This window comes from Pseudorca crassidens, chromosome X, assembly GCF_039906515.1.
Source record: "Pseudorca crassidens isolate mPseCra1 chromosome X, mPseCra1.hap1, whole genome shotgun sequence".
Lineage (NCBI taxonomy): Eukaryota > Metazoa > Chordata > Mammalia > Artiodactyla > Delphinidae > Pseudorca > Pseudorca crassidens.
Window position 1 is genome coordinate 58,802,585 of NC_090317.1, and position 21,771 is coordinate 58,824,355.

The following is a 21,771-nucleotide window of genomic DNA, read 5'->3' on the forward strand; positions in this document are numbered from 1 at the left end:
TTAAACCCTTGCCAAAAGAATGCTATTTCTTTTCTACTAGGTAAAATTCCAAGAGGTCCGTGGTATCTCATTGTAGTGAAACAGTAGCAGCACTAAACTTTCAAAACATGCTTTGTTCATCGGACTGATATAAAAGATTTAATAGCCTCTGTTGAAATGGTAGCTCTTATGATAAAAAGTTATGGAAGAGTCTTAAATTTACAACATAGAGTATTAACTAGTTGATGTAGCTGAACATCTGAATTTTTTATTATAAAATTGTTATCTTTAGTAAATTTTTTTGGTACTGGTAGTAGTAATATATATATTTCCTTTTATGATAACAAACTTTATGGTGTGGCTTAATTTAATTCCCAAACAGTAATATTCTTATCAAACTGCTGTATTAACCAGAAGTAAAATAATATATCATGTAAATGGCCTCTTTTTAAATTAGTTAAGCTATTGCTTAAACTGAAAAATGTATGCCATTCCCCCAAAGAGGCACTGTGGCTTGGAGTTAAGATTTGGGTTAAAATTTCAACTCTAGAACTTTTTTTTTTTGTAAAGCATTGGGCAGCAAGTTAACCAATTTGCACTCTAGTTTCTTCTTCATCTCTAAAATGTGTATGCAGATCCTTCTCTCTCAGTGCATTTGGGAGAATCAGATGAGCTAGTGTGTGAACATAGTTTCTTTTCTTTTTTTTTTTTTAACATCTTTATTGGGGTATAATTGCTTTACAATGGTGTGTTAGTTTCTGCTTTATAACAAAGTGAATCAGTTATACATATACATATGTTCCCATATCTCTTCCCTCTTGCGTCTCCCTCCCTCCCTCCCACCCTCCTGAACATAGTTTCTAAATAACAAAGTGCTATATGAACAATATTCTGACAGTTGCTCATTTATGGTAATTGGTAGATAAAAAGAGTTTAAGTACTTGATTTTTAAAAACCTCTCTTCCACATGATAAAATTTTCAGTATTAGTAGTATATGTTTAAGAAACATCATTCAACAGCATAATAATACAAACTATAATTTTGAATACAAGAATGAGCCTCTTTTGTTAAACTCTTCTATACAGCGACGGCATGAATATTTTTTGTGTTTTTTATATATATATATATATATTTCTACATTCTAAATGATATAGGTGTATGTTTTTATAGGTTTGCCTGAATCCATCATTGCGGCTGCATGTTCAAGAAGTGGCCAGAGGGTTCTGCATGTTGATTCGTAAGTTTATCAATGGTAGCATTTGATACTTCCTAAATACCTCTATACAAAATTAAAATTTAAATATACACACGTGTTTGTGTATATATATACATCCTATATAAACTTTTTAAGTTAGGAAAATAATTGGAATTGTTTAATTTTCACCAAAAACGTGAAATATATAATGTACAGGCTTTACTATTATACTCTGTGAAATAGTGTACTGTTTCCTTTGAGGATAAACCAAATGTACCATAATTTTATTTTTCACATGAGTGATTTTGTTTTTTTAAATGATAATTCTCCAAGAGGCTTGGAAACCTCACACCTGACCATTTAATTATATACATGTGTGGGTGTGTAAAACCTGTATATGCTGTTGTATTTTAGGCTTTGTATTTGATTGTTGAAAAAATCAGCTGATAAGAGTATGTGGTTTTCTTAAAATTCATCAAAATTTAAACTATTAGAAAAATCTAGAATATCTAGAATTTTGTTTTCCCCTTTTTCCTTAAATGTGATGATAAAAAGGAAGTTAATGGAAAATTCAAGTTTAAGATAAAGCATAAATCTTTCCCTTCCTGCTTCCTCCTGAAACAAACCCTTAACTTTTTGCCTATTTATTTAGTGCTTTTGACTGTTGTATTTTGGCCCTTTAATTGTTCATTAAATAGGAGTAGAAAGGAAACAAGAAATAATGACTTTATATTTTCTGTTTGATAGTAACTGCAAGTTTTTCAGAATGTCAGAATACTAAGAATAACAAGATTTGCTATAGTTCACAGTGCCTTCTCATATATTATCCCATTGTAAATATGTAGGAATCCAAAAGTGGTATTAGTTCATTTACCCTTTCTAAATTTATTTTCAAAGCATAACTCCTCAGTTATTGGATGAAATTTCTAAATTAAATTAGTTTCTGTTCTCAAGTCCTGCTCTTGGAATTCTCTTTCACTATCATATGTGTAACTGCTGTGTTAATGTCTTAATTCAGTCTTTTTGACATATGGATTCATATGCTGAAAAACTTGCTGCCTTGAAAGCTGAGGTACTGGGCCAGTGTGCTTTAAAAAGGCTTAATAAGAATGTAAATTCAAATTTATTTCTGATAATGTTAATTAACCTAAAATTGAAAATAAAATCTTAAATTTCCCAAAGTTATTTGTTGTGCTCACACTGTAAGCTACTTCCCATATCAGTTTCTTTGCACGTTATATAATTTAACTCTCGTCACAGCTGAGTGAGGAGGGTGGTGTTATCCCAATTTAGCAAATGGGGGTGGGATGTGAGGCATAGAGAGGTTAAGTAATTTTTCTAACTTTACCCAGCTAGTGCATGTCTAAGTTTAAATGCAAATAACTTTTAAATTGTGGTAAAAAGAACACATAACATAAAATTTGCCATCTTAACTATTTCTAAGTGTATACAGTTGAGTAGTGTTAAGTATATTCATATTGTTGTGTAGCAGATCTCCAGGACTTTTGATATTACAAACCTGAACTCTATGCCCATTAAACAATAACTCTCCATTCCTCTTCCCCCCAGCCCTGGCAACTACCATTCTACTTTCTGTCTCCATGAATTTTACTTCTCTAGATTCCTCATATAATTGGAATTATACGTTATTTGTCTTTTTGTGATTGGCTTATTTCAGTCAGTATAATGTCCTCAAGGCTCATCCATTTTGTATCATGTGTCAGAATTTCCTTCCTTTTTAAGGCTGAATAATATTCCATTGTATGTATATACTATATTTATTCATCTGTTTATAAACATTTGACTCGCTTCCACCTCTTGACTATAGTGAATAATGCTGCTATGAACATGGATGTGCAAATATATCGTCAAGATCCTGCTTTCAGTTCTTTTAGATATATACCCAGAATTGATATAGTAATTCTATTTTTAATTTTTTGAGGAACTGCCTTACTACTTTCCATAGCAATGGTACCTTTTACATTTCAACCAACTTCCCGTGCTTTGGCTCCAACTGGGAAGTTGTATATGGGCTTTTAAGCTAGTATACCTGGGTTTAAGTCCTGGTTTCTTCACTTACTAGGTGTGTAACCTTTGACAAATTAATTAATCTTTCTGTAACTCAGTTTCTTGATATAAAGTGCAATTGTAATAGTAATTTATAAGATTGTTTATTGGATTAAATAAAATAATCAATGTAATGGATTTATAACTGTGCCTGAAACATAGTAAGCCCTTAGTAAATGTTAACTTATATTACTCTAACAATACTGTTGTTTGTTGTTGTTGAGAAATGTTGTTCTTTGGTAGGTGAATTCTCTTTTTTATTTTCTGATTGCTTTGATATTCTTCTGTTTGTCTTTATAGTTATATAGTCTTCCTCTTATCTGTCAAGGTGTGGATTTTATTTCTATTTATACTGTTCAGAAATTGTTTTGTTTCTTGAAATCAGATGACTTATGCCTTTTGTTGGTGGGAAAACCCTCAACTGTTTCTTCAAACATCTCTCTTCTTTCTTTTGGAAATTCTCTTATAAATTGCACCTTTTCATTCTATCCTTTATGCCTTTTAATGTCACTTTCATATTTTTCATCTTTTTACCTTTTGATACAGCATTCTGAGTAGTTTTCTCAGCTTTATCTTCTTGTTCTGGGGTTAGCAACTATGGCCCACAGGTCAGCCACTTTTTTTTTTTAAATAAAGTCATATTGGAACACAACCATGCTTATTATATACTTATAGATATACATGTTTACATATTGACTATGGCTGCTTTCACACTACAAAGTCAAAGAGTTAAATAGTTGTAACAAAAACTGTGTGGTCTGCAAAGCCTAAAAATTTACTATCTGGCCCTTTATAGAAAATGTTTGCAGACCTCTAGTTCATTAACTCTGTCTTTAGATGAGTCTAATTTTCTATTTATCCTAGCTATCATTTTCTTCAATGACTTTCATTTCTAGAAGTCCTGTTGGGTTATTTTTTAAAGCCATCGTGTTTCTTTGTGTTTCAATTCATTTTTTTAAAAACGTGTGAAATATTTTATGTGAAGTTCTTTGAGGTTTAATACTGCTCTTTGTCATTTTCTCTCCATCTTCAGGGTCAGTACTTTTTCTTATTTCCTTTCCCTAAAATTTCCAGTTTTTCTTTAGCGGGGCTTTATCTGTGGGAATGCTGTGTGACCTGTTTGAGGGGGTATGTTCGTACTAAGTGGTTTTGCATTTACTTTTGCCTGGTCAGCCAGTGCTATTACTGACCATATTAGTTCCTATTGCTGCTGTAACAAATTACCACAAATGTAGTAGCTTAACACAACACAAAGTTATTCTTTTACAGTTCTGCAGGTCAGAAGTATGAAATGAATCTTACGGGTCTGAAATCAAGTTGTAGGCAGGCAGTGTTACATTCCTTTTGGAGGATTCAGGGGAGCATCTGTTTCCTTATCTTTTTCAGCTTCTAGAGGCCACCTCATTCCTTGGCTTATGGCCCCTTCTTCCATCTTCAAGAGCCTCACTTCACCCTCTATCATGCTACCTTGTTTTTCTGCCCCTGACCTTCTTGCCTCTTTCATAAGGAACCTTGTGTTTACATTGGGGCCTACCTGGATACTGTAGGATATTCCTCCCATCTCAGGATACTTTATTTATGCATGTTAGCAAAGTCCGTTTTGTCATATAAGAAAGCTTATTCACAACTTCTGGGGATTAGGACATCGACAACTTTGGGGAACCATCATCTACTACACTGGCTCAAAACAATTTGTATGTTAATTTCTAGGCTTGAGGTTTCTTGGTTTATGTGAGTAGCATGTATTAGAACACCATAATCACCTGTGGTTCAAGTTTGCAGTTGTAAATTCTCATAGAAATTTCCCCTTCCACCTACAGCCTGCTTCAACAGTATCCCATCATGTACTCTCTCTAAGTATACAGTATTCTCTCACATCTTTATGCCTTTTTTCATGCTGGTCCCTATTCTATGCGAATAGAGTACTCCTTCTTTAGGACATAGCTAGTATACCACTTTCTAGTGATGTCTTCCTTGATAATCCAAGTAGTATTAATTTTTTCTATTTGCCTGTACTTTCAAGTCTTCTGTACATTCTTATAATATTTTTCACACAGTATTATTATTGTTTATAGATCTCTTGGCTCTATTAGACTTTTAGAGATTAGGGATCATGTCTTAGTCATCTTAATATCCCCAGTGCCTGAGAGGTCTGGAATACAGCAGTCCCTAAATAAATATTTGATAAATATTATATATGCCAAGCCACTGTTCTAGTGATGGGAATTTAGAATTGCCTCATATACGCTCAGTGCAACATTGGTCCTTGCTCATCTACAGATGGTAGATTCATGGTAGTTTGGAAGGGAGTTATCTGTTGATGAGAAAGTTGAGGTTTGCCCATAGTCAAACAAGCAGATGACTGGGGAAAAACTCAGTTCTTATTCCTATTCCAACATTCTTTGAAATATACCACACTGTCTTTGTTGTTGATGTACCTGTATGTATTTATTAAAAACCAATTAGTTGAATTATTCTAACTAATTCTAATTTGTAGACAAAGTAGAAAATCATTACCTTGTATTTTTGCTTATTTCTCAATTAAGTTCTACTGTTGAATAGATTAGAATCATGCTTCTCAAACTGTAGTGGTGTTCTGGCACTTGGGGTGGTGGTGGCATATGAAGCCAAAGGATAAACAGTGGAGCATCTGCCTGGTGTGTAAATTTTATAAACATTATAATACATTAAATGCATTAAAATATTAAGATTTTCTGAACAAATTTTAGATTTGTGGTAAAGTTGAAAAATTAGTACAGAGAGGTTCTGTATATACTTTATTCAGCTTCTCCTAATGCTAACATCTCATGTAGCCATAGTACCATGATCAAAACTGAGAAATTAATATTGGTGGAATACTAACTACTAAACTGTAGACCTAATTTGAATTTCACTGATTTTTTTCAATAATGTTATATTTCTGTTTCAGGTTCTGGTCCAGGATCCCACTTTGCATTTAGTTGTTAATAGTCTCAAATTATCTCCCCCAAGGTACACTAATGTTTGCCTAATGGTCATTTTCTATTTTCCTCTTCCCATTTTCACTTATTTATTGCAATTCTTCTGTAAATAAGAGCTGTCTCTTTTTCCTCATTTATTTATTTATTAAATTATATGTATCACTGTGGGTTCATAGATATTTATTTTATACTATGGGTTATAATCTCATACTACCATTGTTTATTTTGTTGTTCAAATTGTTTCAGCTTTGGTCATTGTGAGTTCTTTCCAGTTGGTTCTTGTGTCCTTGTGAAATAGCCTATCCTTGTTTGAGCACTTCCTTTCTTTCTGACACTGCAGGATGCTCCAGCCTCATCTTGTGTTTTCCCTGTTCTAGCCCTAGAATCAACCACTTTTCCAAGAGCCCTCTCTCTGTGTATTTAAGAATGGGATTTAGAAACCAAGTTCTGAATACTAGGTATCATTCCTACTGGGCTTCCCTTTTCTCCACATCCTCTCCAACATTTGTTATTTGTGTTCTTTTTGATAATAGTCATACTGACAAGTATGAGGTGATATCTCATTGTGGTTTTGATTTGCATTTCCCTGATGATTAGTGATGTTGAGCATCTTTTCATGTGTTAGAGAATGTTCTGATTTCATTCTTTTACATGTAGCTGTCTGGTTTTCCCAGCACCAGTTATTGAAGAGACTGTCTTTCCTCCATTATATATTCTTACTTCCTTTGTTGTAGATTAATTGACTATAAGTACATGGTTTATTTCTGCGCTCTCTGTTCTGTTCCACTGATCTATGTGTCTGTTTTTGTGCCAGTACCAGACTGTTTTGATTACTGTAGCTTTGTATTATAGTCTGAAGTCAGGGGGTATGATTCCTCTAGATCTGTTCTTCTTACTCAAGATTGTTTTGGCTATTCAGGGTCTTTTGTGTTTCCATAAAGTTTTTGAATTATTTGTTCAGGTTCTGTGGAAAATGCCATTGGTATTCTGATACAGATTGCATTGACTCTTTAGATTTCCTTGGGTAGTATGGTCATTTTAACAATTTTACTTCTTCCAATCCAAGAGGACAGTATATCTTTCCATCTGTTTGTATCCTCTTCAATTTCTTTCATCAGTATCTTATAGTTTTCTGAGTATGGGTCTTTTACCTCCTTAGGTAGGTTTATTCCTAGGTATTTTATTCTTTTTGATGCGATGGTAAATGGGGTGTTTTTTTTTTTTACTTTCTCTTTCTGATAGTTCACTGTTAGTGTATAGAAATACAACAGATTTCTGTTCATTAATTTTGTATTCTTCAACTTTACTGAATTCATTGAGCTCTAGTAGTTTTCTTGTGGCGTCTTTAGGATTATCTATGTATAGTATGTGTCATCTGCAAACAGTGACAGTTTTATTTCGTTTCCAATTTGGGCTCCTTTTATTTCTTTTTCTTGTCTGATTACTGTGGTTAGGACTTCCAATACTATGTTGAATAAGTTTGGTGAGAGTAGGCATCCTTGCCTTGTTCCTGATCTTACAGGAAGTGCTTTCAGCTTTTCGCCATTGAGTATGGATTTTAGCTGTGGGTTTGTCATATATAGCCTTTATTACATGGAGGTATGTTCCCTGCATGCCCACTTTCTGGAGAGTTTTTATCATACATGGATGTTGAATTTTGTCAAAAGTTTTTTTCTGCATCTATTGAGATGGTCATATGGTTTTTATTCTTCAATTTGTTAATGTGGTGTATCACATTGATTGATTTATGGATATTGAAAAATTCTTGCATTCCTGGGAAGATGTACTTTTTTTTGTTTTATACTTAAACAACATTTTAACTTGCCAAAAATGTGATTTTCCAATTAATTGTAATGGGCTATATATTATTTTATTCATACAAACACACTGCAATTTATTTAACCAATTCTCTACTGCTGTATTTGAGGCTGTTTCCAGTTTCCTGTTATAAGCAAAATGTGGACATCCATATACATATGGCTTTTATTTATAAATTTCTAATATTTTGGGAAAAAGGGTATTTTCCCAAATTTTTACCACATTTGTATATTTGTAAAATCACCTTATGATCTTTTTCTTTAATTTAAAAATTCACAAAGTCAGTGACTTTAATGAGATTGTGTAACTGCTGTGCCTCAATAAGCTTAAGTGTTATGATAAGGAATTAGGTAAAATTCTCTCTTTTTTTTGCAGGAAGATTTATATAGTTAGCCAGCAGAATAGTGACCTGAACTGATTATTTCATCCTGATGAACTGTTGAGTGGTATTGTTTTTCTAATCTTGGTTAAAGTCTTTCTTACATTAAAACATTAAATATTAACTGAGACAAAAGCTATAGGAATAACAGCAGACAAAAGTGTACTTTGAGTTTTTTTATGTGTATGGATTACATTCATGATTTTGTGAAGATCAACTTAGTACTTTAACCTCCTGACATTGTTTACATTTATATACCATTTAAGTGATGATAGTTGATGGTTCTGAAATGACTCATTATAAAATCCTAAGTACAACCTCTGTTGATTTATAAGCACTATCCAAGCATTATCACTATCAACAGCAGCTAATCTCATTTAAAATAGTCATTTCATTGCTGTGTTGTCATAAAATTCACAGGCAGATTTTAAATTAAAGTTAACTTCTGCCAAATTGTAATTGAAGGAGCTCTGTTTTTGTGTGCCAGTTATCTTTCTAAATAAATGTAAAATCTGTGGTTCTTTTTAGAGAACTACATTTACAGTAGATATTAATGAGCTGTTGACATGTGAAAGTTCGAGAATAGGTGCTGTGATTTAGAAAAGCAATTAGCAATTCAGAATGTAGAGATTGGCATTTACTTTAATCTTGAAGTTGCTGGAGGGAGGTGCAATAGGACCAAAAGTTTACACTTGAACAGAATCTACTTCTACCAATAATTGTTCATCTGCACATCCTCAATCAGTCTTTTCTTCTAATCATATATGTCATTGTTTAGTTTTATTTTGTTTCCTATAAGTCTTTACTTTCTACTGTAACTGCTTCAAAGAGAAAATAAACTAAATAAATGGAAAATGATGATGTTACCTCACTGAATTAATCCAAATTCATGATTTCTTAGAGTCTTTTTTAAAAACGAGTATTCAGTGTTTGAAGTCTTTACATCCGATTCTGTTAAGTATTTAGTGGATTTATGATGTCAACCCAAATGAAAGTCACAGATACAGCTGTTGATGTTTTAGTCTTATGTAATAACCATATTATTATTTCTAAAAGTTGAAAACATTGTTATACTTTAATAGTTTGACCAAAGAAGGATATTAATCTAAATAGTATTATCTTGTGGGGTTAGGAACTGATGTCACCATTACATGTCTATCAGTTTCTGGGCTAGATTTCTCTTTGGTCTGACAAACAACATTTTTGTTTTCTGTTTAGCAACTGTGTCTAGTTAAGAATTATTTAGGAATTGTGATAAAGAGAAGTAAACAATTATTTTGTCTCTGGTTTGTTTTCTGTTTTTGTTTGAAAAAACTTTTTGCCTTTAATCAAAAATATTCATATGTTCATCATAAAAATTGAAGCAATGTATATGTCTGTATATTACATGCACATATACATAAAAATATACATGTCATTCTGCCCACATACCACTCCCGAGAGACCACTGTTGGTGTGGTGTATTCTATCTGGTGGAATTAAAGATAGTTTTATGAGAATGGATGAATGCATGAGTGAAAGGATAAAATGAATTGAATTGATGAGGTGAAAATATGCCATAACGGTGTCTCATCATCATGTCTGTTTGCACATTCTTTTCACATTTAAGGATATTATTTAGTAATATTATGTTATGGTACTAATAGTGGAAAAAACAATTTTTTACACAGATAAATAGTTGATCAAAACTAGATGAGATCATATAGGATTGTATTAGGAAAATTCATCCCAGTAAGTTTCTTGAGAGTTGTAGAGCTATGGTTGACCAGGATTTCAAAGGACACTTTCTGGGTTCACTGTTTCTCCACCATTGATTTGACATTATTTTGACATCCCCTTTTCCTCTATATCATTTTTCATCTTTATGTTTTGGCACTGAGGTGGGAGACACTAAAATTTGCCAAGAATTCTCACTTCTCAAGAAATGTATACATTATGATTAGAAACCAGTTGTAAAACCAGATGAGATTATGGGTATTGCTAGTCCCCGAGTATTGAGAGGTGAACAACAAAACAGATCATGACTCCTGCCCTCATAATGACCTTGGACCCTAGTAGGGGGAAATAGACATTAAACATGCTTAAATTTTATATTATAAATTGTGCTTATGAAGGAAAAAAGGGTAGTGCTCTAAGAGAGTAATGGGAGTATTATTTAGATTTGGTGGTAGGAGGGTGGCTTGAATGGGAGTGGTTACAATAACTTCTTATTGACTTCTCACCATGGATATGGGACTATAAGGATCTTTGAGAACTAGCATCATTTTCCTTTTATAGAAAGAGTTAAAGTGATTTCTTATTAGAGGCATTATTTTTGTGTGGCTTAATACTCTACCTCATTGAGTCACCTCAGAAATTGCATCTGCAGTTGTGTGTCAAATGAATTTTATGATGTTTTTCTGCCCTGGAAATTAATACGTGGAATTGTGTGAAAAATTTCAGTCTGATGCCTTGCTTCTGCAGTGAAAGAACAAAAATAATCTGTTCAGATGTTCAATGATTATTGGCTCCTAAAAAAAGGAACCAGTATTGATTCAACAGCTAATCCTATTGTAAAGTTTCTTTTTAGTGGTTTTAGTTTGTGAAAATTCAGGTCTGTTTATGTTTTTTTTAATGCAAAAATAAAACAACATGGCTGTTTCTCTTATACTGGAATACTTGCACATATGTCAATAAGGTAGCTCAAAGATAAGTATTTGAAAGGTTTTAGATTTAAGACTACCATAAAAGGATAGGGAAGTAAAAGAAATGTAACCTCACTTAGAAGAAAATTTTTTTTTTTACCTTCTGTTACCTAGATGAAAGGAAGAAAACCTCACTGTGTCTCCTGTAAGGATGAGAAAAATACATCAAAGAAGGAAGTGTTACCCTAGCTTTTCCCTTTCTCTGTTCCCCCATGTTAAAGACATTTCCTGAGGTCTGTGGCACTAATTTATGAATGAAAGTAGTTTTCAGTTGCTTAACATAATCTAGTATTCAGGATGGTGTATGCTGTTACAAACAACGTGATGTAATAATAATAGCTACCATTTACTGAATATTTGCTCAGTACTGTGTTAGGCACTTTACAAATATTAAGCTATTTAATTTTTATTATATTTCTCTAAAAGAAGTATAAATTCTCTCCTTCTGCAGATGAGGAAACAAACTCAGAGAATTGAAATAACTTGTCCAATGTCACATTTCTATTAAGGGGACGAACCAGGATTTAAAGCCAGGTCCATTAGACTGCAACGCCTATGCTCTTTCACTAAGATAAGCTGTAGGGTTGGAAGACAAACAAATCCTGGGTTTGATGATCAAGAGACCCAATTCAGGCTGTTACTCTGTCACTGATTAGTTATGTGACTTATGTTGTTTTCTTCAACTGTAAAATTGGCGTAGCGTACCACCTACCTTGAAGAGTCCCTGTGAGGGACCAGTGGGATACATGTAAAAAATTGAGGTGTGGCCAGCAAGGTCTGACAGTCATATGTACCAGGTTCACTAAAAGGCTTTTACTTTGGAATCACTGGGAATATGTTCAGTCTTTATTTTGGAGGGCAGTGTGGGGGAAAAAAAATCCTTGGAAGCAACTTGTGAATTTTTATGGTTTTGAGACAGAAATGTCATTTTATCTTTAGTTCACTGAAATCTGTATGACAGGAGCTTCATTTGCAAATGACAATTCTTGCATAAGGAGGCTTTTTTTCCTATAGAGCTCAAACAGAGGCTAGATTGATTGAGATAGCTCTTTGCAGAAATCATGATATATCAGCATCTCTCTAGATATTACTAACTTTTACTTGTTTTATTCAGTGGGTTTGAATGAGGATAGCTTTCACACAGACCAGAAAACTACAGGCAAAGATAATTGAATGTACATATGCATTTTTCACTACCTCTCCTTGCCCCCCCAACCTTCTTCCTCTTGAGCAATTTCTTTATCATTCACCCTCCTTCTCCTTCGAAAAGGAGGGTTTTGTGGGTTTTGTTTTTACTTTGAAACGGCAACTGTTCTTACCAGCTCCTTGGAGCTTTGAAGACTATTAATCAGCTTGACAGCTGGAAGCAGAGTGATCGACAGCAATCAAGCTTAAAGCTTTTTCTTATCACTCTGATTTCTCTTTTTTTCCCCATTAATGAAACTAGAGTTTGATTTGCCTTTCCATGGCAAAGCAAGGGTAAATTTTAGGAGCTGTGACTATGAAGTAGAGGATAGGGAAAAAGGGAGAGGGGGTCAACAATCTTCAATCCTTTGACTTGTCAGCTCTGTTGTTCTCTCAGCAGTCCCCATTCTTGTCTCTCTCTCTTCTTCCTTCTCAGGGTTGTCAGTGAACCTAGCTATGCCTGGCTGGCACTGGACTCTGGTAATTGTCAATGGAAAGGGCACTGGAGACTCCTGTGGGTGTGTTCTGTGTCTACACTTGGCATGGGAGGGGGAGAATGATAACTTACTATGTGCTAGGCACTGCTTTAAGTGCTTTCATTCCTATATTTAAGATAAATCGAGGCTTTTAAAGAGTAACTGTAAGGTTATTGGCTGAGGTCACACAGCTAGTAAGAGGCACAGCTGGGGTTTGAACCCAGGTCCATATGATCCTGAAGCCTTGATTAATAGCCATGCATTTACTCCTCTTAGTTAACAATTATGACCATGCATTAAGGGTTCCAAGATGACCAAACTGCTGTTATTGCCCTTAAGTTTCTCCTGGCCTAGTCAGAGGAAACACTCATGCAGTCTAATTACAAGACAATATAAAAATTGTATAATGATTCATTCATTAGTGTATAGGCTAGGCTACCATGAAGCAATCATATCGGTTATACTGGGCTACAGTAAAGCAATCATATTACTACCTCTCTATCAATGCATGAATTGTTATACCTGTAAATAAATGTGAATTTCTTTTTTCACATTAAAAAAGACAGTATGGGGCTTCCCTGGTGGCGCAGTGGTTGAGAGTCCGCCTGCCGATGCAGGGAACGCGGGTTCGTGCCCCGGTCCGGGAAGATCCCGCGTGCCGCGGAGCGGCTGGGCCTATGGGCCATGGCCGCTGAGCCTGCGCGTCCGGAGCCTGTGCTCCGCAACGGGAGAGGCCACAGCGGTGAGAGGCCCGTGTACCGCAAAAAAAAAAAAAAAGACAGTATGACAGCTCTTACAGAAGTATGTGCAGAGCTCTAGAAGCACAAAGATCAGTTTTATTTATATATTGGAGAGCTGAAGCCTTCACAGGGAAAATGATACTGGTTTTGAGTAGTTCCGACTGGTTTGACTAGTTCCACCATTAGTTTTGTGATGGAATAACCTTGGGTATAGGATATAGCATTAATAAAAGCAGAGAGACATGCAGGCACTTGACTCACTCAGGCAGTGTTAACTGTGGTTGTGGCTAATGCATTGGATGCATGGCAGAGAAGAGTGATGTCTAGAGATAAAGCTGGACAGTTAAGTTGGAAGTAAGTTTTGAAGGTTCTTAGAGCGATGCCAAGGATTTTGGACTCTACTCTAGAGGCATTAGTAAACCATTAAACATCTTAATGCCAGGGAATGACATAATGTGTTCTGCCAAGACCTGATCACAATGGCAGTAATGTGAAGGTTGGGTTGGAAGGGAAGAAACTAGAGGCAGGGAAACCTTTGAGGAGGCTAATGAAAAAAAAAATGGGATAAGAGAGAGGGCCTGAAATAAGGCAGCAGTGGTAAGGATCCAAAGATAGAAGGGGTTTGAGGAATTAACTAGAATTGACAAATGAGGAAGGGATGATGAGTGAGTTCAAGATTTTCTAGCATTGGCAGCTGTGAGAATCGTGTTGGCATTTATTGAAATGGGGAAACCAAGAGGAAAACCAAATTTTGGGTGGGGGACAGTTAATAAATTTGCCTTTTGGACCTGTAGAGCTTAAAATTAATCTGGGATATTTAGTGGAGGGAGATGTCCAGTAAGCTAATGACTCATGATATGTATTTTCAGTACAGAAATATCAATAGCTATGAGTCTGGAGCTCTCCCCAGAGGGCCCAGATTGGAGATGGCAATTTGTGAGTCATTGGTAGAGAAGTGATGATTGAGTCAGTAGGAATAGATGAGATCATAGAGGAAGACAAGAATTGAGGGCAGCCTTTGTACATTACCCACTCGTCTACCTGTCTAAAAATGGATTTGAATGGGTGGACTAGTGTGGAATGACTAATAACTCTAAAGATAGGAAGGTCTCTTCTCCAGCCCTAATGACTGGGAACACAGCCTGCCATTTCGTTCTGGCGGACTGAACTGATTGCCAAAGCAGCTTCCTATAGCTTTATAGGATTCTAAAAACCAAGTAAGGGTTTGGTCTTCCTCTCTAATATTAGAACTGCATCTGCGTACTCTACCAAGGAGTCTGACCTTCCTTGATCTTAGAATGAGGGTATGGTGAAAGGAGCTTGACTTTCTTGTGTATCAAGTATATGGAGCTTTTAGTAAATGAGAATTTGTGTAGGGGGTAACTCTATTATATTCCCTAAGTTGTTCTGTTATTTGTCAACAAGGAAGACAGAAACATGTCATGGTTCTTTGTAATACTACAACCAAATTTAAATAGAATAGAGCCTCTTTCAGTGTGCATGGTGTATAGCTGGCAAATTGATACAAGTAGACATGCCACACTATTATTTTCCTACTCCTATCATATACAGAAAGATATTTGTGCACATTAAATATGAGATATGTAATAAAATTGATTGTAATTTAGGTCCTAGAAATGAATAGTCCCTCCAGGTTTGGCATTAGAGTAGATGTAGTCATGAAGTTATTCCATTTTCATTATCCAGATGAGTTGGAGAAACAAAACAAAAATTAGACTTCATCCCATCTAATGTCTGTAAATATCAATAGATCCCATTGCCTTTACTCATAGTAAGTCAGATTCCAAGATTTGTATTATGTGCTTATGTTTATAATTTTAAGTATTCCAGTCTTGTAGATTATAGCAGGCAGTGTTTCATATAGTGGAAAGAGCATAGGCTTGGGGGCCTGATATGTCCTGGGCTTAATTAAGGGCCGGCTCTGCCATTTCCTAGCTGAGTGAGTTAAAACAAGATACTCAACTTCATGGTTGGTTTTTTTCTTTTTTCTTCTAATTTTAAAATGGGGATAATTATAGCACCGATCTCTCAGGATTCTTGTCAAGATTAAATGAGATAGTGAATGGAAAATGACAAGCTCAACATATATAGTACCTATTTTTCTTCTTCCCCTTAACATGAATTAAGCCAGCATTTCTCAAAATACGTTGTTGAACCAAATGCTATTTCAAAAAAAAAATGCTCATTGGTTAACTGAATTTATTCCTTCTTGGAGAGAACAGACATTAACATATTTAATGGTGCTGAGAAGGTCTGCCATAAATAAACCATTTTCTGGTGGTTTTACTCTTTTAAACATAGCATGTTCCAAATTTATTTTGTCATTGTAACTTTTTTCTTGGAATCCCTGTTAACAGCCCATGTTATTGATGGGATACAGTTTGGAAAAGGTGAATTTAGTAATTGGGTCCAGGTGCTATTTGATATCTAAGTGTTTGGCTTCATTAAACCACAGCAACCATTACAATATCCTATGGTCTAAATGTTGCTAGCCAGCTTAGATGTTTGGGATTGTTTATGTTGCAGTGGACAGGATTAGGGTTTGGAAAGCTAAGTTTCAGTGGCAGTCCTGCCAGTTGTAGCTGTGTGGCCCTGAACTGACTTAATCTCTACATAGACTGTTTTCAGTGTCTTCATCTGTAAAATAACAGCCTTATCTGCCTCACAAGATTGTTGGGAGAATCCATGAGAAAATAGTTGTGAAAACGATTTTGAAAATGAAAGATGCTGTCAGTGGAAGGTGGTATTACTACTATCCTAGGAAAAGGAATTTAGGAGCAGTGAATATAGAATAGGGGCATCTAGAGTTTAGGCTAAGCTGCTTCTCTTTTCTGTTGCGCAGGTTTGCCCTCCATCTGCTACCTTCCTGAAAACATTTCCAACTCCTCAGTTTCCTAATAATTAAAATGGTTCCCAGATGAATGTGCCTGAATGTCAGTAGCTCTATGTTCTTGTCCTTGTTTACAGAAGCCATTTCCCATTACAGGATGTAGTTTAGCATCATGTAACTATGGCTGTTGCTAAATATTCAATACTGATTTGTAATTATGATGCACAATAGAAAAGAAAATTGTTAGGATTTAATTAATAGGCTCTAATTAATAGGTTTAATCCTCTGCCTTCTCTTACAGTTCAACTTTCTTTATGTCTACCTGTAATGTATTTCTTTTCTGTTAGTAGACATTAAGCAAAGTGATGTTGCTTTAACGTTAAACACTGTAAACGACGAGAAATCTCTTGTTACTCTTTTATACTATTTTTTCTGTTTTACTGGTTGGTGTTAATGAAGACAGTTGTGTAACTCATTTCCTTTGTGTGTCTGGAAAAACGTAGGTGGTACTTTGAGTAAGCTTTATGAAACTTTAGAAAGATTAAAACCATGTTTTCTACAATTGTAAAGTCAATATTTCACACAATGCAAAGCTGTACCTCAGTATTGTGATAACTGGGCTTTTCTGCCTTTGAAAATAAAAATGTCTGTTTGTGATTTTTACTGTTCTAGCTGAAAATTATAGGTCACTTTTCCATCATGAAACTTGAGAGGGCTTTAGATAATAGTTTTATGTTTGCTGTTTAAATACTGTGAATACTCACTCTCTAGTTTCACAGATAAACTCTAGTTTTAAGGAAGTCTTTTTCATCATATAAAATAGTGTTCCTGGCAATAGAGATAAACGTCGTCCTTCATCATAAACTACTTTTTCCTTTACTTGATGTACAGAGACAGATGTGACACAAAATTGGCAGAAAATGTTCCATTCCCCTTTTTCCTCAGTCAGGAAGTTCTCACTTTGTCCTTAAAATAAATTCTATCTATGGTTTTAAAAACAAAACCAGTAACTTAGCCTTGTTATTCATTACAGAAACAGTTTTAAGGACTGTAGAAATAGTATTTTATAATTGAATTTGAATGTCAGAATTCTGAAGCTATATCTTTAAAGATAAAATTTAAGAAAATATTTGCAATAATGTTCTAGAGAGCATATTACAATGTTGTATTGATTTTTTATTTTTCTTTTTTCATGATTTTGACACCTAAATTCTTTGGCTTTTTCTTTAGGGTATTGTAAACAATATTTAGAACCATGCAAATACCAAAATGAATTTAGTCAAAATCTGCTTTGGTTTTATAGTGAGTTTATTAATAATTATGTTACCCTCTTTTGTCAGAAAGACCACAGTAATGAAAACCATGTTTCACCTTTTACATACATAATTGGATGAGATCACCAGATGCTGATGTTAAGAGCACATCAACAGGAAAAGTTGAAAATAGGAGCTGCATGGAAAAATACTAGAACCAGTTAGCTCTGTCAAAAACCATATGACCAAGTATAGGGGAGAAAAATAGAATTTGACCATGAACTGACCTCAGGTCATTTAATAATGGAAAGAAACAGAAAGATGGCCCTTCTTAGAGCTTTTTAAGACTTTTAATAATAGCAGAAAATATCTTGGAAATTGGCACATTGTGGTCAGTGTTTGAAAACTCACGTTAGATTACTTTTGTTTTTCTAAAATTTTATTATGATAATTTTCAAACATACACAGAAAAGTTGAGAAAATTGCACTGTGAACAGCTGTGTTTCCCCTACCTAGATTCTACCACTAACATTTTGCTGTATTTGCTTTATTATATAATTATACATTTACTGATTTTTCTATCCATCTGTCATTCCATCTTACTGTTTTATGCATTTCAGAGTAAGTTGTACATGTCCAGTACCTTCAGTCTGGAACACTTCATGCATATCATTAACTAGTTATTTATGGTTCTTTTTTTTGAGATAAAATTGCAAGCAAATGCACAGATCTTAAGTGTACCACTTAATAAGTTTTAGCAAATGCATACACTTGTGTAACTAAGAACCTTATCAAGATAAAGAACATTGCCATCGCTCCAGAAAGTTTCCTCACGCCCCTTCAAAGTCAATTCCTGCCCTCATTCCCACCCTCAAAGGCAATCATTCTTAGGATGTTTTTCACCACAGATCAATTAATTTAGCTTGTTCCGGAGCTTCATATAAAAGGAATCATGGAGAGTGCACTCTTTTGGAACAAAGCTTCTTTCACTTAGCATAACGTTTTTTGAAATTCATTGACGTTGTTATATTTGTATCAGTAGTTTATTCCTTTTCATTAGTGAATAGTATCCATCATATGGATATACCACAGCTTATTTATGTAGTCTCCTATTGATGGATATTTGAATCATTACCAGTTTGGAGCTATTGATGAATAAAGATGCTATGAAAAAACTTGTACAGCTCTTTTGTGAACATATGCTTTCCTTGTGTGTAAATACCTAGGAATGGAATTACTGGGTCACAGGGTTGGTATATGTTTAGTTTTGTAAGAAACTGCCTGACAGTTTTCCAAAGTATTTGTATCATTTTTTATTCCCACCAAAATGTGTGAGCATTCTGGCCATCCACACCAACACCTGGTCTTGTAAGTCTTTTTCATTTTAACTATTCTGGTGTATGTGTAGCGGTATCTCATGTTCATTTTTAATGCTTATTTTAATGTATATTTACCCAATGACTAATGATGTTGAGCACCTTTTCATATGTTCATTAACCACATCTATCTTCCTTTGTGAAATGTCTGTTCAAACCCTTTGCCCACTTTAAAATTTGCATATTTGTCTTATTTTTAAGTTGAAAGAGTTCTTTATATCTTGGATACCAGTCCTTTGTCAGATATGTTTTGTGAATATTTCTCCTACTTTGCCTAGCCCATTCATTTTTTAAAATGACGTATTTTGTGGAAAGGTTTTTCATTTTGATGAATTCTAGTTTATCGATAGTTTTTTTTTTTTTCCAGAGGTCCTTGAATGCCATTCTAGAGTGTGGCATTTCCCAGGAGTAATTGATCCAATAAATACTATTATTTGGAAATAATGACATTAATAGCTAACACTGCACAGTACTTCCTACACCCCAGGCAGTATTCCAAGCTCTGTAGAGTAACTGGCCAAGATCAAAAAGCTGGCAAGAGTGCATGGAGGCTTAAGGTTTTTCTTGCTGTAAATCTCATGCTGTCTAAAATACTACAGGCAGACCTTGTTTTATTGCACTTCGCTTTCACAGGTACTGTGTTTTTTACAAACTGAAGGTGTGTGACAACCCTGTGTCAAGCAAGCCCATTGGTGCCATTTTTCCAACAGCATTGGCTCACTTGGTGTCTCTGTGTCACATTTTGGCAATTCTCACAATATTTCAAACTTTTTCATCATTACTGTATTTGTTACGGTGATCTGTGATCAGTGATCTTTGATGTTATGACAGCCAAAAGATTGTGACATGCTGAAAGCTCAAATGATGATTAGCAGTGTTTAGCAATAAAATACTGTTCAGTTAAGGTATGTACATTGTTCTTTTTTAAATTTAATCAGTCAATTAACTAATTAATTTACATCTTTATTGGAGTATAATTGCTTTACAACGGTGTGCTAGTTTCTGCTTTATAACAAGGTGAATCAGTTATACATATATATATGTTCCCATCTCTCATCCCTCTTGCATCTCCCTCCCTCCCACCCTCCCTATCCCACCCCTCTAGGTGGTCACAAAGCACCAAGCTGATCTCCTTGTGCTATACGGCTGCTTCCCACTAGCTATCTATTTTACATTTGGTAGTGTATATGTCCATGCCTCTCTCTCGCTTTTTCACAGCTTACTCTTCCCCCTCCCCATATCCTCAAGTCCATTCTCTAGTAAGTCTGTGTCTTTATTCCTGTCTTACCCCTAGGTTCTTAATGACATTTCCTTTTGCTAAATTCTATATATATGTGTTAGCATACGGTATTTGTCTTTCTCTTTCTGACTTACTTCACTCTGTATGACAGACACTAGGTCCATCCACCTCATTACAAAGAGCTCAATTTCGTTTCGTTTTATGGCTGAGTAATATTCCATTGTATATATGTGCCACATCTTCTTTATCCATTCATCCGATGATGGGCACTTAGGTTGTTTCCATCTCTGGGCTATTGTAAATACAGCTGCAATGCACATTTTGGTACATGACTCTTTTTGAATTATGCTTTTGTCAGGGTATATGCCCAATAGTGGGATTGCTGGGTCGTATGGTAGTTCTATTTGTAGTTTTTTAAGGAACCTCCGTACTGTTCTCCATAGTGGCTGTACCAATTCACATTCCCACCAGCAGTGCAAGAGTGTTCACTTTTCTCCACACCCTCTCCAGCATTTATTGTTTCTAGATTTTTTGATGATGGCCATTCTGACTGGTGTGAGATGACATCTCATTGTATTTTTGATTTGCATTTCTCTAATGATTAATGATGTTGAGCATTCTTTCATGTGTTTGTTGGCAGTCTGTATATCTTCTTTGGAGAAATGTCTATTTAGGTCTTCTGCCCATTTTTGGATTGGGTTGTTTGTTTTTTTGTTATTGAGCTGCATGAACTGCTTGTAAATTTTGGAGATTAATCCTTTTTCAGTTGCTTCATTTGCAAATATTTTCTCCCATTCTGAGGGTTTTCTTTTGGTCTTGTTTATGGTTTCCTTTGCTGTGCAAAAGCTTTGAGTTTCATTAGGTCCCATTTGTTTATTTTTGGTTTTGTTTCCGTTTCTCTGGGAGGTGGGTCAAAAAGGATCTTGCTGTGATTTATGTCATAGTGTTCTGCCTATGTTTTCCTCGAAGAGTTTGATAGTTTCTGGCCTTACATTTAGGTCTCTAATCCATTTTGAGCTTATTTTTGTGTATGGTGTTACGGAGTGTTCTAATTTCATTCTTACACACATAGCTGTCCAGTTTTCCCGGCACCACTTATTGAAGAGGCTGTCTTTTCTCTGCTGTATATTCTTGCCTCCTTTATCAAAGATGAGGTGACCATATGTGTGTGGGTTTATCTCTGGGCTTTCTATCCTGTTCCATTGATCTATATTTCTGTTTTTGTGCCAGTACCATACTGTCTTGATTACTGTAGCTTTGTAGTATAGTCTGAACTCAGGGAGCCTGATTCCTCCGGCTCCATTTTTCGTTCTCAAGATTGCTTTGACTATTCGGAGTCTTTCGTGTTTCCATACAAATTGTGAAATTTTTTGTTCTAATTCTGTGAAAAATGCCAGTGGTAGTTTGATAGGGATTGCACTGAATCTGTGGATTGCTTTGGGTAGTAGAGTCGTTTTCACAGTGTTGAATCTTCCAATCCAAGAACATGGTATATCTCTCCATCTATTTGTATCATCTTTAATTTCTTTCATCAGTGTCTTATAATTTTCTGCATACAGGTCTTTTG

At 35.0% G+C, this 21,771-nt stretch overlaps 1 protein-coding gene across 2 annotated transcripts in view; it reads left to right on the forward strand.

Moving 5' to 3' along the window:
* Positions 1-21,771, forward strand: part of CHM (CHM Rab escort protein) — a 198,447-nt gene that overhangs the window by 25,720 nt on the left and 150,956 nt on the right. For both annotated transcript variants that reach the window (XM_067724234.1, XM_067724235.1), the window contains exon 2: positions 1,151-1,217. In XM_067724234.1, coding sequence (XP_067580335.1) covers positions 1,151-1,217 — 67 coding nt within the window. The remainder of the gene's footprint in view (positions 1-1,150; positions 1,218-21,771) is intronic.